General features: G+C 34.8%; 2 protein-coding genes across 3 annotated transcripts; one reads left to right on the top strand and one right to left on the bottom strand.

Annotated features, from left to right (window-relative positions):
- Positions 1 to 914: 914 nt before the first annotated feature.
- On the top strand, positions 915 to 4,613 carry LOC116350709. The gene is made up of 4 exons (XM_031782616.1): positions 915 to 2,691; positions 2,825 to 3,012; positions 3,101 to 3,365; positions 3,787 to 4,613. The coding sequence occupies exons 1-4, from the start codon at positions 2,463 to 2,465 to the stop codon at positions 3,810 to 3,812; spliced, it is 708 nt and encodes a 235-aa protein (XP_031638476.1). The 5' UTR covers positions 915 to 2,462; the 3' UTR covers positions 3,813 to 4,613.
- A 1,762-nt stretch (positions 4,614 to 6,375) lies between these two features.
- Positions 6,376 to 13,844, bottom strand: LOC116350695 (sterol regulatory element-binding protein cleavage-activating protein). Of its 2 annotated transcripts, none has more exons than XM_031782596.1 (9): positions 13,522 to 13,844; positions 12,168 to 12,486; positions 11,580 to 12,090; positions 11,120 to 11,497; positions 8,036 to 9,823; positions 7,780 to 7,948; positions 7,517 to 7,722; positions 7,098 to 7,452; positions 6,376 to 6,999 (listed from the first exon to the last, which is right to left on the bottom strand). In XM_031782596.1, the coding sequence occupies exons 2-9, from the start codon at positions 12,317 to 12,319 to the stop codon at positions 6,821 to 6,823; spliced, it is 3,738 nt and encodes a 1,245-aa protein (XP_031638456.1). In that variant the 5' UTR covers positions 12,320 to 12,486; positions 13,522 to 13,844; the 3' UTR covers positions 6,376 to 6,820. The 2 variants fall into 2 exon arrangements, with proteins under 2 accessions (XP_031638456.1, XP_031638465.1); XM_031782605.1 differs by lacking the exon at positions 13,522 to 13,844 and adding an exon at positions 12,562 to 12,914 and having other exon boundaries at positions 12,168 to 12,362.
- Between the last annotated feature and the right edge of the window lie 8 nt (positions 13,845 to 13,852).

The following is a 13,852-nucleotide window of genomic DNA, read 5'->3' as shown; positions in this document are numbered from 1 at the left end:
AGAGAGAGAGAGAGAGAGAGAGAGAGAGAGAGAGAGAGAGAGAGAGACATTTTGGTGAGTAGATTTGAATACTGCAGTGGTGATGATGTTTGATAAATTTGTATGTATATTATTTTAGCCAGCCAGTGTACAGTTTACCGCAAAAGGATTTAAATTTTAACAAATAAAATGGCATCACACACACACACACACACACTCACCAAGGCACAACGAATGCTGTCAGTATGCAATAATGCTAACAATACTTTCGATTGTTTTCTAGATTGAGGAAAACAACACACCGTTACCGGCTTTTTGCATGTGCAATTATGAAACTAAAACTATACAGAGTTTTGTCTTCTTAATACAATTTAATTTTGAAATATTTATTATTCGGTAAAAGTCGACAAAAAAGTTTTGTTTTAAGTGTACTGACAACACAACATTTTTTGGCATCGAACTCTCGCATTTTCTTGGGGTGCTTTTTCCGTTCGTTTGTCACAGCAAATAACAGTGATTTTGCGTGTTTGCTTTTAAAATTGGCCAAAGCCCTTGCCAAACGGGAGACCAATTTTTAATTGCGCATGATTTAAACGGGAAAAAATCAAATTCAAATTCTGTAGCAACATGAACAAAAAGGTAGGGGAGGTGGGGGCAGACTGATACACTTTTTTTTTCAATTTAGAATATTATAGCCAAATGAAAAGATATCGAAAAACTTTGGATACTGTTTGAAAGAGGATTGAAAACCCTAACTTTCTGCATCACTAGATTTTTTTATTGTTGATGTGGCTAACGCCACGAGCCAAAAGTTTGAAGTGATAAATTTGGGGGCACAGTGATACAGTGGGGGTAGAGTGATACAGGCTGGGGGCAGAGTGATACAGTGATACACCTCGATTTTGTGATTTTTTTACGTGATTTTGTTTCTTATTTTTCTAATTTTGCTCACATTTGTTTTTGGTCATTAAATGTTATTTTGATCTGTTTTGGATTCGATTTTAACTGATTTTTGGTTAAAAATAAAAAGAGTTGAAGAAGAAGTGATATACATGTGAAAAAAGTTCTATGAATGAAAAAAATAAAAAAAAAAATAAATCGAGAGCCTATCTTCCATTTCAACGTCGGAATCAGATTCGTCATAATAGTTTGCAATGTCTTCTAAAAAACAATTGATGAACCATTTTTGCGAATCACTATGAAAACATAATGCAAACATGTTCAATCTACGTATTGATCCTCGAATTTTGTAAAAAAGCCAAATAAAATATTTAAGAAATGATAAAAATTGCAAACATTGCGAAATACTGCTGTATCACTTTGCCCCCAACAAAGTGTATCACTCTGCCCCAGGCATGTTTTTCACTTTCGGTCGAATTTTTTCAGCAACCCGTGGATAAAATCTAAAACATTTATTATTAAATGAAAGAAGGCCGTCGGTATGAACTCCAATACATTTTTTGTTATTAGTGCTGCTTCTTCTTTTTCTCACTATGGGCGCAACCATTTTCAAGCTAAAAGTCAAATGGATGCGTTTAATGAAACGTCAAAATGCGCGTATGGCTAATTTGTTCTAAACGTGTATCTGTAGTTAAGTTTGAAGCTAATGTGTGAATAATCAAATAAATAGTACTTTTTGTATTAAAAATAAAAATAAAAGAATAAAATTAGCTGTGTAAAATTTTATCGGCGCCTATACAAGTCGATTCAAAAAAACTGTAAATGGAATACTGCACAATAAGCCAAGAAAACGAATAATTTTATCGGCACAGAATATTTTTTAAGCCGACAGAAATATCTTTTGCCACAATATTGCTATTAGTTGCAAACAAATTATTAAACATATTTTTCGACTTTACTTTATTTTATTTTTTCTTACCTAGAATAACTGTGATCCAGAAATATATGATTTCTTTCGTCCTGCATTGTATTCACAAACTTTGTTCACAAGCAAATGTTTTCATTTCAACATTGCGTGTGGTACTATTTAGTACTTTGCATTTTTGAAATTCCATTAAACGCACTTATTTAAAAATGAATATGCCAATATGGCTGCACCCATAGTGTAAATAAGAAGAAGCAGTGTCTATTTAGCAACTGCATACCGGTGAAGAAGGCTTTAATAGCAACAGATTATATTCACCTCAATCCTGGCATATGAAAAGAAATTTTAAAAAATCGAGATTCTAAAGTGTGAAAAAATGGTAACGGTATGTGCCGAAAACACAAATTTGACTGTACGACGACTATCGTTGGTTCGACGTACTGAGTGTGTCTTTGCCAAGTGTGTGCCTATTAACAGCTGATTTGAATACAACAGTTTGACATTTTGTGTTACCGTTTTAAAAAAAATTGGGGTGTATCAGTGTGCCCCGTGTATCACTCTGCCCCCATTTCCCCTATGAATAATTATAAATAAGAAATTTGTCATAATATTTTTAATATTCAAAGTGAAATAAGAAATGAAATAATAGTGAGAGATAATGCGACCACGTAGAAAATCGGTATTCATAGCACGAAAACAAATTCGTGCATCATTAAGAGGCCTGGGAATGCCTGTCCGAGATGACAGCGTTGACGACATGGCATCAAATAATTCATCAAATCGTTCGCCCAGTCGTTCACCAGCTGCAAAACGATCACGAATAGATGCCAGTGATGCACCAAGTGGTGTAGTTCCAGCTCAAGCTCAAAGCCAAGCATCAGAATCAGGTACCATTATTATTTTAAAAAATAAATCTGCTACTTTTTCCGATACATTTCTTGAATACAATCGATTGCATTTGATACAGTGTTGTTGAGTACGAAATAAAAATGGATTGTTTCTTAATTACCGCTCTCACAGTTAGTTCGACAATGAGACCAAATGAGCAAACGAAACAACGTCGCCGGAAAGCCAATCGAACGGGATTTGATCGACCAAAGAGAAGGAGACCACAACAAAATCGGCCAACAAATACTTCAACAAGTATTTCTGGACAAACGCAAAATTCTGCGAATTTGCCCGATTGTGTCGCTTTCATAAATCAAATGGTAAATGTTTTTTTTTCTGTTAATTAACGGCATATTTTTGTATAAATTTGGTTGAAAATGTGATTTATTTTATTTATAACAACAACAGCAGCCCATCCAAATGAGCATGGTAAATCAAATGGGTGGCCAAATGACTCGATCACCAAGTCCATTTCCATCCACATCAACATCAAATGTGAATCACGTGCCACTGAATGCACCAAATGCCATTCCACAGCCATCCACATCGACAGCGGTACACGAGGAAGGCGACGAGGTCGGCAACAACGGCAACGAGGGCGACGAGGACGGCAACAAAAACCGTTGCCAGTGCCACGCGGTTTTTTGTTTGAGACGCACAGCAAATATGACTGGTAAATTTAATACATATACTTTTATTCATATCGCCAGTCTATATATTTCGGATGGATATCCATCCGAGATATTTTAGAATATCTGGATATTCAACGCAACTGCACAGCGCCAGAGCTGTGTGCGTCGCAAATAGAATCTACGGTATGTCGCGACGTATATGTATATCAAGTGTCGCACGTACACAGTCACACTGTGTCTGTATTTTACGTGTAGCGACATACCGTAGATTATATGTGCGACGCACACAGCTCTGGCTCTGTGCAGTTGCGTTAAATATCCAGATATTCTAAAATATCTCGGATGGATATCCATCCGAAATACATAGACTGCATATCGCATATTCATTCATTCACCACTGAACTAAATTTCAATTGATTTTAATCTCTTTCTCCATCATCATCATCAAATTTTCTATCACAGGTACAAGTATGTTTACGAATTGTTGAATTTACAACATGTAATCCATGCGCACAATGCAGTCAATCCGTTAACAACAATAACAACAACAATGATGATGATGGTGATGATGACAATAATGCAGTTCCGAATCCAGAACAACCGGATCCAGTGCCGCCAATCATTCAACGTGCTTACGATTCAGGTCAGATAAAAAGAATTATCGGTTGTGATCCGGGCTACAGAGAATTTGTGAGGGTCGTACGCAAAGATTTGGCAACCGATAATGAAGAAAATTTTCTGAAATCATCGAAAGAGTGGCACCATATGACCGGTTTTTTCGACCGTCAATACAAACTGTTGCGATTTACGGGTGCGTTTGAGAAAAAATGCCGTAAACTGCGTGAAAATCGCGAAATCTATTAGGAAACGCCATCGAAGAAAAGTGCCAACTACCGTACCTATCTGGATTACCAGCTGGATGTGGTGACCGGTCATCTATTAATTATTTTCGTTATTATTATTGCAAAACTTATTCAATTTATACAATTTTGCAATTTTATTTGCAAGAAAAAAATATATTGGAACCTGGCGTGAAAGAGATGGCGCTTCTTAAATCGAGTCGCGTTCAAATACATTGTCAATATACAACGCAAGTGATACTCGTCATAGATACACGACTATGATAACTGTTTTGAAAAATAAATACCTTTCCTTTCTGTGTCAAACCCAGGACTATTGACTGTAAAAACAGTCAGCTAACTATAAAAGTGAAACACATTTCCCATATAAAATTTTCGTTTTTTTTGTGATTTTTATATGAAAAGTGTATCAAAAATTGGTTGTATCTCTAAATAAATGTCAGATTCGGTTTTCTCGTGTCAAAAATGATTTTTTTTTTGTTTGTTATCAAAATCACTTCAAAAATTTTTTCGAAAAATTTGTGTATATCATAGTGAAGTACAATAAAACACGTAGCCTCAAGAAATCATAAAAAGCCATGTTTAATAGAAATACCTAGAAATATTTTGTCTTTTTTGTGGGGAATTTATGTCCGAAATATTGAAGAAAATAATTCCTTTTTAAATTTGGTCATATTTTCCTCAAGAAAAATATTTTATTTTCGGGAAATTATGGCCAAAAAACCGGGGAGACTATTTCCAATTCGGTTTGGACGTAATTTCCCGGGGAAAATATTACCAAACTGATGGAGAATTTATATCCAAAACTGAATGGATATAATTTCCCCAGATATTTTTTTAAAAATTTGAGAAAATATGACCAAAATTTGGGGAAATTGTAACCGGGGAAGATATGTCCTGTAGCCCTGGATGTATTCAATGAATCATGCGAGGTATTTATTTTTTGTATATTTTTCTCTCTCTCTCTCTTGAGTTGATTTCATTTGATTTCATCTTATTGATGTCTGTCGTTCATTCTTAATTTATACAGATAAAGTATCAAAAACATGTAGTTCGTTTATAGTTTGATGCATATACACGTACGCAGGTAGCATTGCATGTGTTGGTGAAGCAAATGACAAAAGTCGATCGTAGAATGTCGAAGGCTGAGAAAACAGTGATATTTGCATTTGGTGGTGCAAAATTTGCATCAAACTTCCCAATGAAAGGATATCTACGTTGTCCGCATCGTGCATTGCAACAAATGGCACGTTAATATGTATTCGTTTTGCCAATCAACGAACACAATACATCCCAGAAATGCAGTCGATTAGGACGTAAGCTGAAGAAACGAAGAAGTGTGCCAGAATGTCAATCAAAAGACCAGTAAGTTGTTTTCGATTGGCATACCATTGCCAATGGATGACATTATTATTATTGATTGTATTTGCTTTTCTTCATTGTTGAACAAACAAAAAAAAAATCAGTTTTCTAGAGTGCCCCAACTGTAAACCGGTTGAAGATGGTGTTTTTCACGATTCAATTCAATGGACAGGCAGAGTTCATCGTACTTTCAAAAAGAAACATCCAGAATGTAATAAATCCGAATTTACATTCTATCGACCGGTTCCAGAAGCAAATCCAAATCCACCGCCAAGACAAAAGAAAAAGAGATACAAGAAGCAGTTGGAACCGAAAACATCAGTTAACTATTATATTCAATCGCGACATAAATGCAAAATTGTTTTCGACCATTCAGGCATCAACTCCATTATTATCACAACAATTAAAATCAAAAATTAAAAATATAAGCACGGACGTCTACGCGTACATTCTCATAATGGGAATCTCATTGTTTGAAACAATGATACCAAGACGTAGTAGTGGACGATGCTAACAAGTACTAGAAATAGTAAGCATATTAATTTTTCTCTTTCACAGTGATCAACGATCTCAACACTACTAATGCTACAATGAAATCTTAAATTTGAGCAATATTGTTGTTGTGGTCATTGATTTTATAAGTATATACTTTACTTAACTATAAAGTATATATTTTTTTTATAATTTCATTTTCCATTCTGTTCCATTACGCATTGATTAATTTCCATTTTTTCCATTCTTTTCTTCTGATCAACTCTAGGTATATTTTCTACATTGTATCGTATTTCATAAAAACTAATATCATTGAATTTAAAAAAAAATATAGGGATAATGTGGTGTTTCTTATATTTGGCAGAAGATCAAATATATTCTGAGTTTGGTTTAAATTATGTATTTCTATTTATTTATTTATTTTTTTGTTATTCATGTTTGAATCTCAGTCTGTTTAGTGCGTTCAAGTGATCGCCTTTTCTATTTACATTGCCTAGTCGATGTTGCATGCATTCGGTAGTTAATATTCGGTTTGGATGAACGGGATGTAGTATTTGTTATTTTAAATCTGATGTGAGGCCTTTAAGTATTTGCCATTTATGTTTGATCGGTAAGTGCACAATGGACGGTTCGTCAGATGACAATGCATGAGTTAAGTATGACAAAAACGGTGGATATAGTTACGGAAAAGTATGAAGAATAATGCGCTTCTGATTAATAATAAATTAGATGCTCATTCTGTAAGTATTATTTAATAGTGATTGTAATCATCGTCATATTATTTAGTCGCATTTATCGTTTACAACTGGAAACCGTATTATTCTCATTTCATTGCCATAATCACAGACCACTGAACCACTAGCAAATAGAATTTTTTTCGAGCATAGATGCGAATTCAAACAATCTAATTTAATTTCACGTGTTAATTCACCATTTCGTACATCCCAAATGACCAATGCACCTGTTGATTGAAAAAAAAAAAAGATTATTTACGAACGAAATACAACATTTTCTCGAGTTTTGACGAGTAAATGTTTGTGGAATGGAATATTTATTTACCAGGTTTAGCTGTGATGAGTAGAGACGGTGTCAACATCAATAAACTTGTATAAACGTAAGGCACGTTGATTGTGTTGAGCAAATTCCCTTGAAATCGCTCCCAAATGTAAAGCCGTTCATCCGTGCCCATGGAAATCACATAACTCGATGAACAAATCAATGACACGATTGCACCATCATGTGCTTGTATGCTGTACATGCAGGCACCGGTTATTAAATCCCATACACATAGTAGACCGTCTTGTGAACCAGAACCACCAGTACAACTTTGGTAATGATCAATAAATATACTAGTTATTGGACCGTAATGGCCGTGTAATGTAAACACCAAATTGGCTAAATCTAATTTGAAAACCTGGTAAAAATGAACAAAAACACAAATTATGAACAATTTAGACAAGAGCGTTGAAAGAAATTACCTTTAATGTATGATCTTGGCTTCCGGTTAATACAGTATTGCCAACAACATCCATACAGGTGATTAGCTGTTGATGTCCTTGGTGCTGTTGTTCCAAGTAACATCGCATCTCCTCATGACTACTCGATGCAATGGGCGAAAGATCACCACCTTGGCTTGCCATCTGAGCACTTGATAGGCTTCCCGTTGAGCCAGTTCGCATGTGCGCTGTAAAACGTTTTTTTAAAGGATTTTCATTCGGAAACACATGAAATATATACTTACTTCGACGATAGGCCGACATGAAACCCCAATCAATTTGCCGTCCCTGATTATAGGTTTCCAATCGCAAAAAGTCAATACGACCATTGAGCCGAGCAGCTACTAACCGATCGCCACTCAAGTGTAAATGAGTTATTCCATAATTTTGCTTTCCCTCGCCTTCATATATACACTATTAAAACCAAGAATTCAAAAATAAAGGAAAATGTGTTAATTTAGCTGAAGAAATGAAGTGTGTATTATATCTGTTGTATTATACCTTGAGGGTGCCGGTTGTGCTTTCCCAGAATTCAATTTTTCCGTCGGCACAACCAATTACAATTAAATTATCAGTATAATCCAAACACCAAATCGGCGATACTTCTGGTTTTTTTGTTGGAGCCGCTTTTTCACTGGGCATTGCAGTCATTGTGATTGGTGCTGAACCGTCATTACAAACAGACGGTGTGTATGAACCTGACAATCGTCGATTTATATTAAAGTAATTTTTACGATTTATCACACTGATTTGTTCACCATTCGAGACGTCCCATGTGGTGATTTTTCCATCAAGACATGAACATGCTAACATTCTGCCATCGGTTACCATGCACTCAATTCGATGGCTATGACCTTTTATTTGAATTGGAATACTTTCAAAAATTCGTTGTGTTTTTGGATATGCAATGTCCATTTTTGAATCATTCCAACTTGAACGCCATTCTGCATAATTTCGACTACAAATACATCGATAAAACACAATCATTGCATACGACGTCACAAAGATACTGATCATACAAAGAATGGTGGCTAGCAACATTTCCATTGGTGTTTTTGGATATAATGGTGTTGAGCCAATGTTGTAGCCACCCGAATTGGTTAAATGATAAGCAATTGATCCTTCTTTTTCTTCCATATCGGCAAAATCAATGGGATCCAATGCGATGGCCAGAGCTTTCCATTGGAAATGAAGTTTTGGTTTTTCGTCAATATTTCGCAAGTAAATCGCTTCGTCTGGTGTAACAGCATGCGAAATACGAATCGTTGGTAGAATTGTTACATATTTTCCACTCACCGAAATGTTGTACTGTTTTAAAATTGATGACCAATGGAAATTCGATAAATGCAAATTTACATCATAGTCAGGATGTCGTAGTTTATTTAATTGTTCAGTCATATTATATTGCTTTTCATCAAAATATGTGCTCTTAGGTTGTGAATCACTTTCTTTGGTCACATACGATACGCTATCACCAGTCTTGATATCAATAGTCGAAATTTGCATTCCATGCGATGGATAAGTTTCAAAACCACTATCATCCGTCAATTCGGTGTTATTTTTTCTTTCTATCACAAAAATATGCTCGAAAATACCGGAATTGTAAACAATTGAACAAATCCAGACGATCATCCAGAGCATAAAGGCACGTTGAAAGAACCGTGTTCGTGCCCAAAAGTTAAAAATTTTCAAACGTTTTGGTATCTTTTTAGCTTCGGCGATGGCGTTGCCAGCGGCCACGACATCTGTTGGTTGCATGGAATCCTGAGCAACGGAAAATTTTGGATGTGATCGAGATCGACTCATTGAGGTGGATTGTACTTTGGGTGTATTTGCCAAATAACGATACGGAACTCGTTGTGCCATATCCGGTACATTTGATGATTTCGCTATGCTGCTAAATTCAATGCGTCGAATATTCAAGGCAAGAATGGTGGAAAAGAGCAACATTTGCATGAAGAAATCCGATATTAGGCCAACAATGGCAAATATACAAAACTCTTGAATCACTGGTACAAATGTTATCAAACCAATGGTCAATATTGTAATTTCCGTAAGTAGTGTTTTTGTAATCGACCATCCTTCTTTGCTGAGCCCTTGTGCGACACGAATTTTCACATCAAATTTCTCATCGGTGGACACAACACTTTTTGTGATGACCAGCACATTTTCCAATCCAAACAACATTATCAGATACGGTAGTACGTCACGAGATTGCATGCTTATTGTTAATCCAAAGAAGAAATATAATCCCAATGCCATCATCAAACTGCTCAACACTGTTACTACCTATTAGAATAAAGGTTGATCAGAAGAAAAGAATGACAAAAATGGAATCAATAGGTAATGAAATAGAATGGAAAATGAAATTATAAAAGAAAGTATATAGTTTAAGCGCAAAATCAATGACCACAACAACATTGCTTAAATTTGAGATTTGGTAGTAGTAGTAGTAGTAGTAGTGTTGAGATCGTTGATCACTGTGAAAAGAGAAAAAAAATGCCATTATTTCCAGTACTTGTTAGCATCGTACTACGTCTTGCGAAAATTTGATTCAGTGTCATCACCACGGTGAATATTTCTTGGTTTTTATTCGTTGTTTCACCTCGTTTTGCTCTCATTTGATTTTGGTGTTTCAATAGTTTTTTTGCCGAAGTTTGACGAGTTTTTTCTGTTGAACGTCGTTTCGTCTTCTGTCAACTAAAAAAATTTCGTCGAGTTTAACCGAACAATAAATATTTTAAAACTTAACTGTATCAAAAGATCAAAAAGACAATTGTTTTAAAATAAAGTATACGTCCGAGCATTTCAATTGTTGTTCACAGTCTGCGTCTGCGTGTCTCACTTTGAATCGACTTGCTATGGCTACTAGCACTGTAATTCTAGTTTCATGTTTGCACATGCCCAAAGCCGGTAATGGTATGTTGTTTTGCTCGATTCGGAAAACAATCGAACGTATTGTTAGCACTATTGCGTAGTGATAGCATTCATTATGCCTTGGCGAGTGTGTTCCATTTTGTTTGTTAACATTTTAATCCTTTTCAATCCTGCAATTCAAACGCAGTTTTGTGGTTCTTCGTAGTGACAAACTGTATAAATTTTCTTTTCACTGACTGGCTAAAATAATATAGATACAAATTTATCAAACATCTTCACTTATTATTCAAATCTACTCACCAAAATATGTGTGTCTCTCTCTCTTTGTGTGTGTTACTGCTGTTATATGTCCGTCCATTCGCTGCACAATGTTGTACACTTGTACACACATGACCCCTTGGTCATCTCTCTACTACCAATTCTCAAATATTTGTCAGCAATGTCTTTGCTGTTGCGATTGTTTGTGGTAAAACTATATAGTTTCTTACATTCTAATGGTTTCCCAATCATCTCTCACTCACTCAGTCATTCACATACATTTCTGTTTCCATCATCATCATCGCATCGTCATCGTCATTTGAAAAATCTCATTGTACATATTATAGAATTAATGTGAATGATGATAATGGAAAATGAATCGAAGGAATGAATCAGGAATCTTAGAGTAATGGAATAGTAATTTTTAAGTAAGTATGCCTGGGTTATTACCGCACTCACTGCCAACACGAAACGTGATTTGAACACATCAATTTTTCGTACAGAAAAATAGACATACATAAAAACAAGCAAAAAAGCGATACACATTGGTAGACATTCAACAACATTAAATTCACCGGGATAGTATATGTATGTGATTGCTTCACGGTATGTTGATTTTGCCACATTTTCTTGATGCAATGGATATGCTTGCATCAATTTCTGCTTCAACGATTCTATAAAAATCGGATCATTTTTTTCCAATACCAATGTAATTGCGTACTGAATTATTCTTGGCCGTACTCGTATTGGGTATCTTTTAACACCCGTATCACGCAAAAGCATACCAAAGAGCATTTCTGCTATTGATACCTTTGACTTTTGTAAATTCTGAAAATAAATGATGATAACATTAGAATAAAAACCACAAAATAAAAACAACAACACCAAAAAATATGTCAAACGAACTTACATGATGATGAAAAATCGTTGATAGAAGGTTTGTGTCTTTTTTAAAGTTTTGTGCATTTTGTTGCCATAAATTTGCCGGAGATAGGATCAGACAATTGTATTCGGGAAATACCGATGAATATTTTGTGAACATTTTTACATTTTCCACATGCAAACAGATGTTGGCCAAATTTGTTTTGCTCGTTTCATCTTCATGATTTCGAACGATTTCCAATAGTTTGAAAATTTCATGTAATGGACCTCGATACGCATCCGTAAGCAATAGATTTTTTCGCCATGGCAATACACTCGATCGAATCACAATTTGTTGAATATAGACAAATGGATCGCTATTCGCCCATGGAAATGGAGGTTGTTCATACGATGCATTGCTGGTGGAGGTGGATCCTATCGGAACGCTGGAACTGGAATTTATTAAAATCGTTGGTGATTTTATGGTTGCTTGTTCTTCGTACGGTAGAATGACTTTGGTCGGAATCGTTCCGGGCAATGGAATATTCAATAATGGATAGCTAGTTGACAAAATAAAAAACCGAAATTTTCATTATTTTCGTTGAAGCAGTACATTAAATTTCTATTTGTCACTTACCATGAAAATATAACCATAAAAATTGCCAAACTGGACGCACAGGTGGGATAACTCGACAGAAACAAGCCATGCTTGTAGTACCATTGAGCGACACGGGATGGAAGCTCACTTTTTGTTTCCTTTACATGATGGCTTTTATTAATTTGAGACATTTTTACCGTAATGGCGATTTGTTTGTCCACCAATCAAATTTTGCTGAACAAAAGAAAAAAATCAACTATTCTGGTGAAAAACACTTCATCGAGAATTCACTTGGGACTTAAATAATTATGGCCGTTGTTCGTTATTGAATTGAAATGAAAAATGTTTCGTTGTGAAACTAATAAATACAATAAACAAATAACTGAAATCAAATGCATACGGCATGTAGAATTTTTTTAAAATTTGTTTATACTTCTTCTCATCAGATGTTTTGATTTAATTGTTTTGTTGATTTAGATTCGATATGCGGATGGAACTGACACATCTTCCAATCGTATTGTATGATTTTCTGTCCGCTTTTTATTTAATTTCTTTTTAATTTTCATTATTTCAAATCGAAACAACGATTTTAATATTCACACAACTTTGATGTCAATCGTCGAACGTGCACTATTTATGTTTATTTTGCTTTTTTTTTATCGGAATTTTTCACTTTGACGTAAAACCATATATATAAAAGTCACTTGGCTTTTGGCAAATATTGTTCTTTTTTAAATTGTTCAAATTGCCAATGCTCGAATACAGCATGTTTCATATACGAATTACCTAATATAATGTTTCTACAATGTCGGTAAATGATGTCAAATTGTTTTTGGCGCTAGTTTTTGTTTGTCAATTTAACATTATTTAGTGATTTTTATTTTTATGTTACAATAAATCAACAACACGAAATTATTTTCTTTTGTGTGCATACAAACGATTATACGAAGCATCGATCAACGAGATTGAAGTCGTAATATAATAAATGGTTTTTGATTACGCCGTACTCATAAAGCAATGTGCGAATGCAAGATCATACGAACATCGAAACATTAGTCATTCAATAATCATATGTTTACTTTTTGCACACAAAAAAATTAAATTCGGCCCAACGACCCACAGGCCAATTTTTTTTCAATCGGCGGTTTCGCACAGTTCGATTCACAACACTTAAAATATATGTGTATATACTTTTTCTGTCATTCAAATCGCTATGGCCAATTCTTGTCGAGTTTTTTTTCACCTTCTCTGATTTTTTTACTTTGTATGTTTGTGTTGCTATTCAAATTGGTGATATCGATACAAGTACATACGCACTCGTTCAAATTTGCGCTTCAAAAGCAGCACACATCGTTGTTTTAGCACTTTTCTATAGTCTATCGCGTTTATTTACCAGTTAATTGCAAAGACAGTGTGAATTTATTGAAAATGCGTCTTGTTCATATTTTCACCACTTTCTAGCGCGCGCTCTTCCTTTCTCCTTTGTTCTTCTTTGATGTGTAGCTTTCTTTCTTTCCTCGTCTAACACGTTTTACAATCGTTGGTGTTTGTGTGATTTTTTTTCGTTTTATAATTTAAATGAGTTCGACTTTAATGAATTTGTTATTAGAAACGAACTACATACATATAACTTATTTTTACAATGTGTTCACTGACATATGTGCTAAGTGCTATTATTGGCGCCTTTTGACTTATTATTACAGTAAACCAACATGTGCAAAATT

This window comes from Contarinia nasturtii, unplaced genomic scaffold (genome assembly GCF_009176525.2).
Source record: "Contarinia nasturtii isolate CC-2019 unplaced genomic scaffold, AAFC_CNas_1.1 Cnas_scaffold_129, whole genome shotgun sequence".
Lineage (NCBI taxonomy): Eukaryota > Metazoa > Arthropoda > Insecta > Diptera > Cecidomyiidae > Contarinia > Contarinia nasturtii.
Note: the sequence above shows the minus strand (reverse complement) of the source record. Positions and strands in the feature narration are given on the sequence as shown.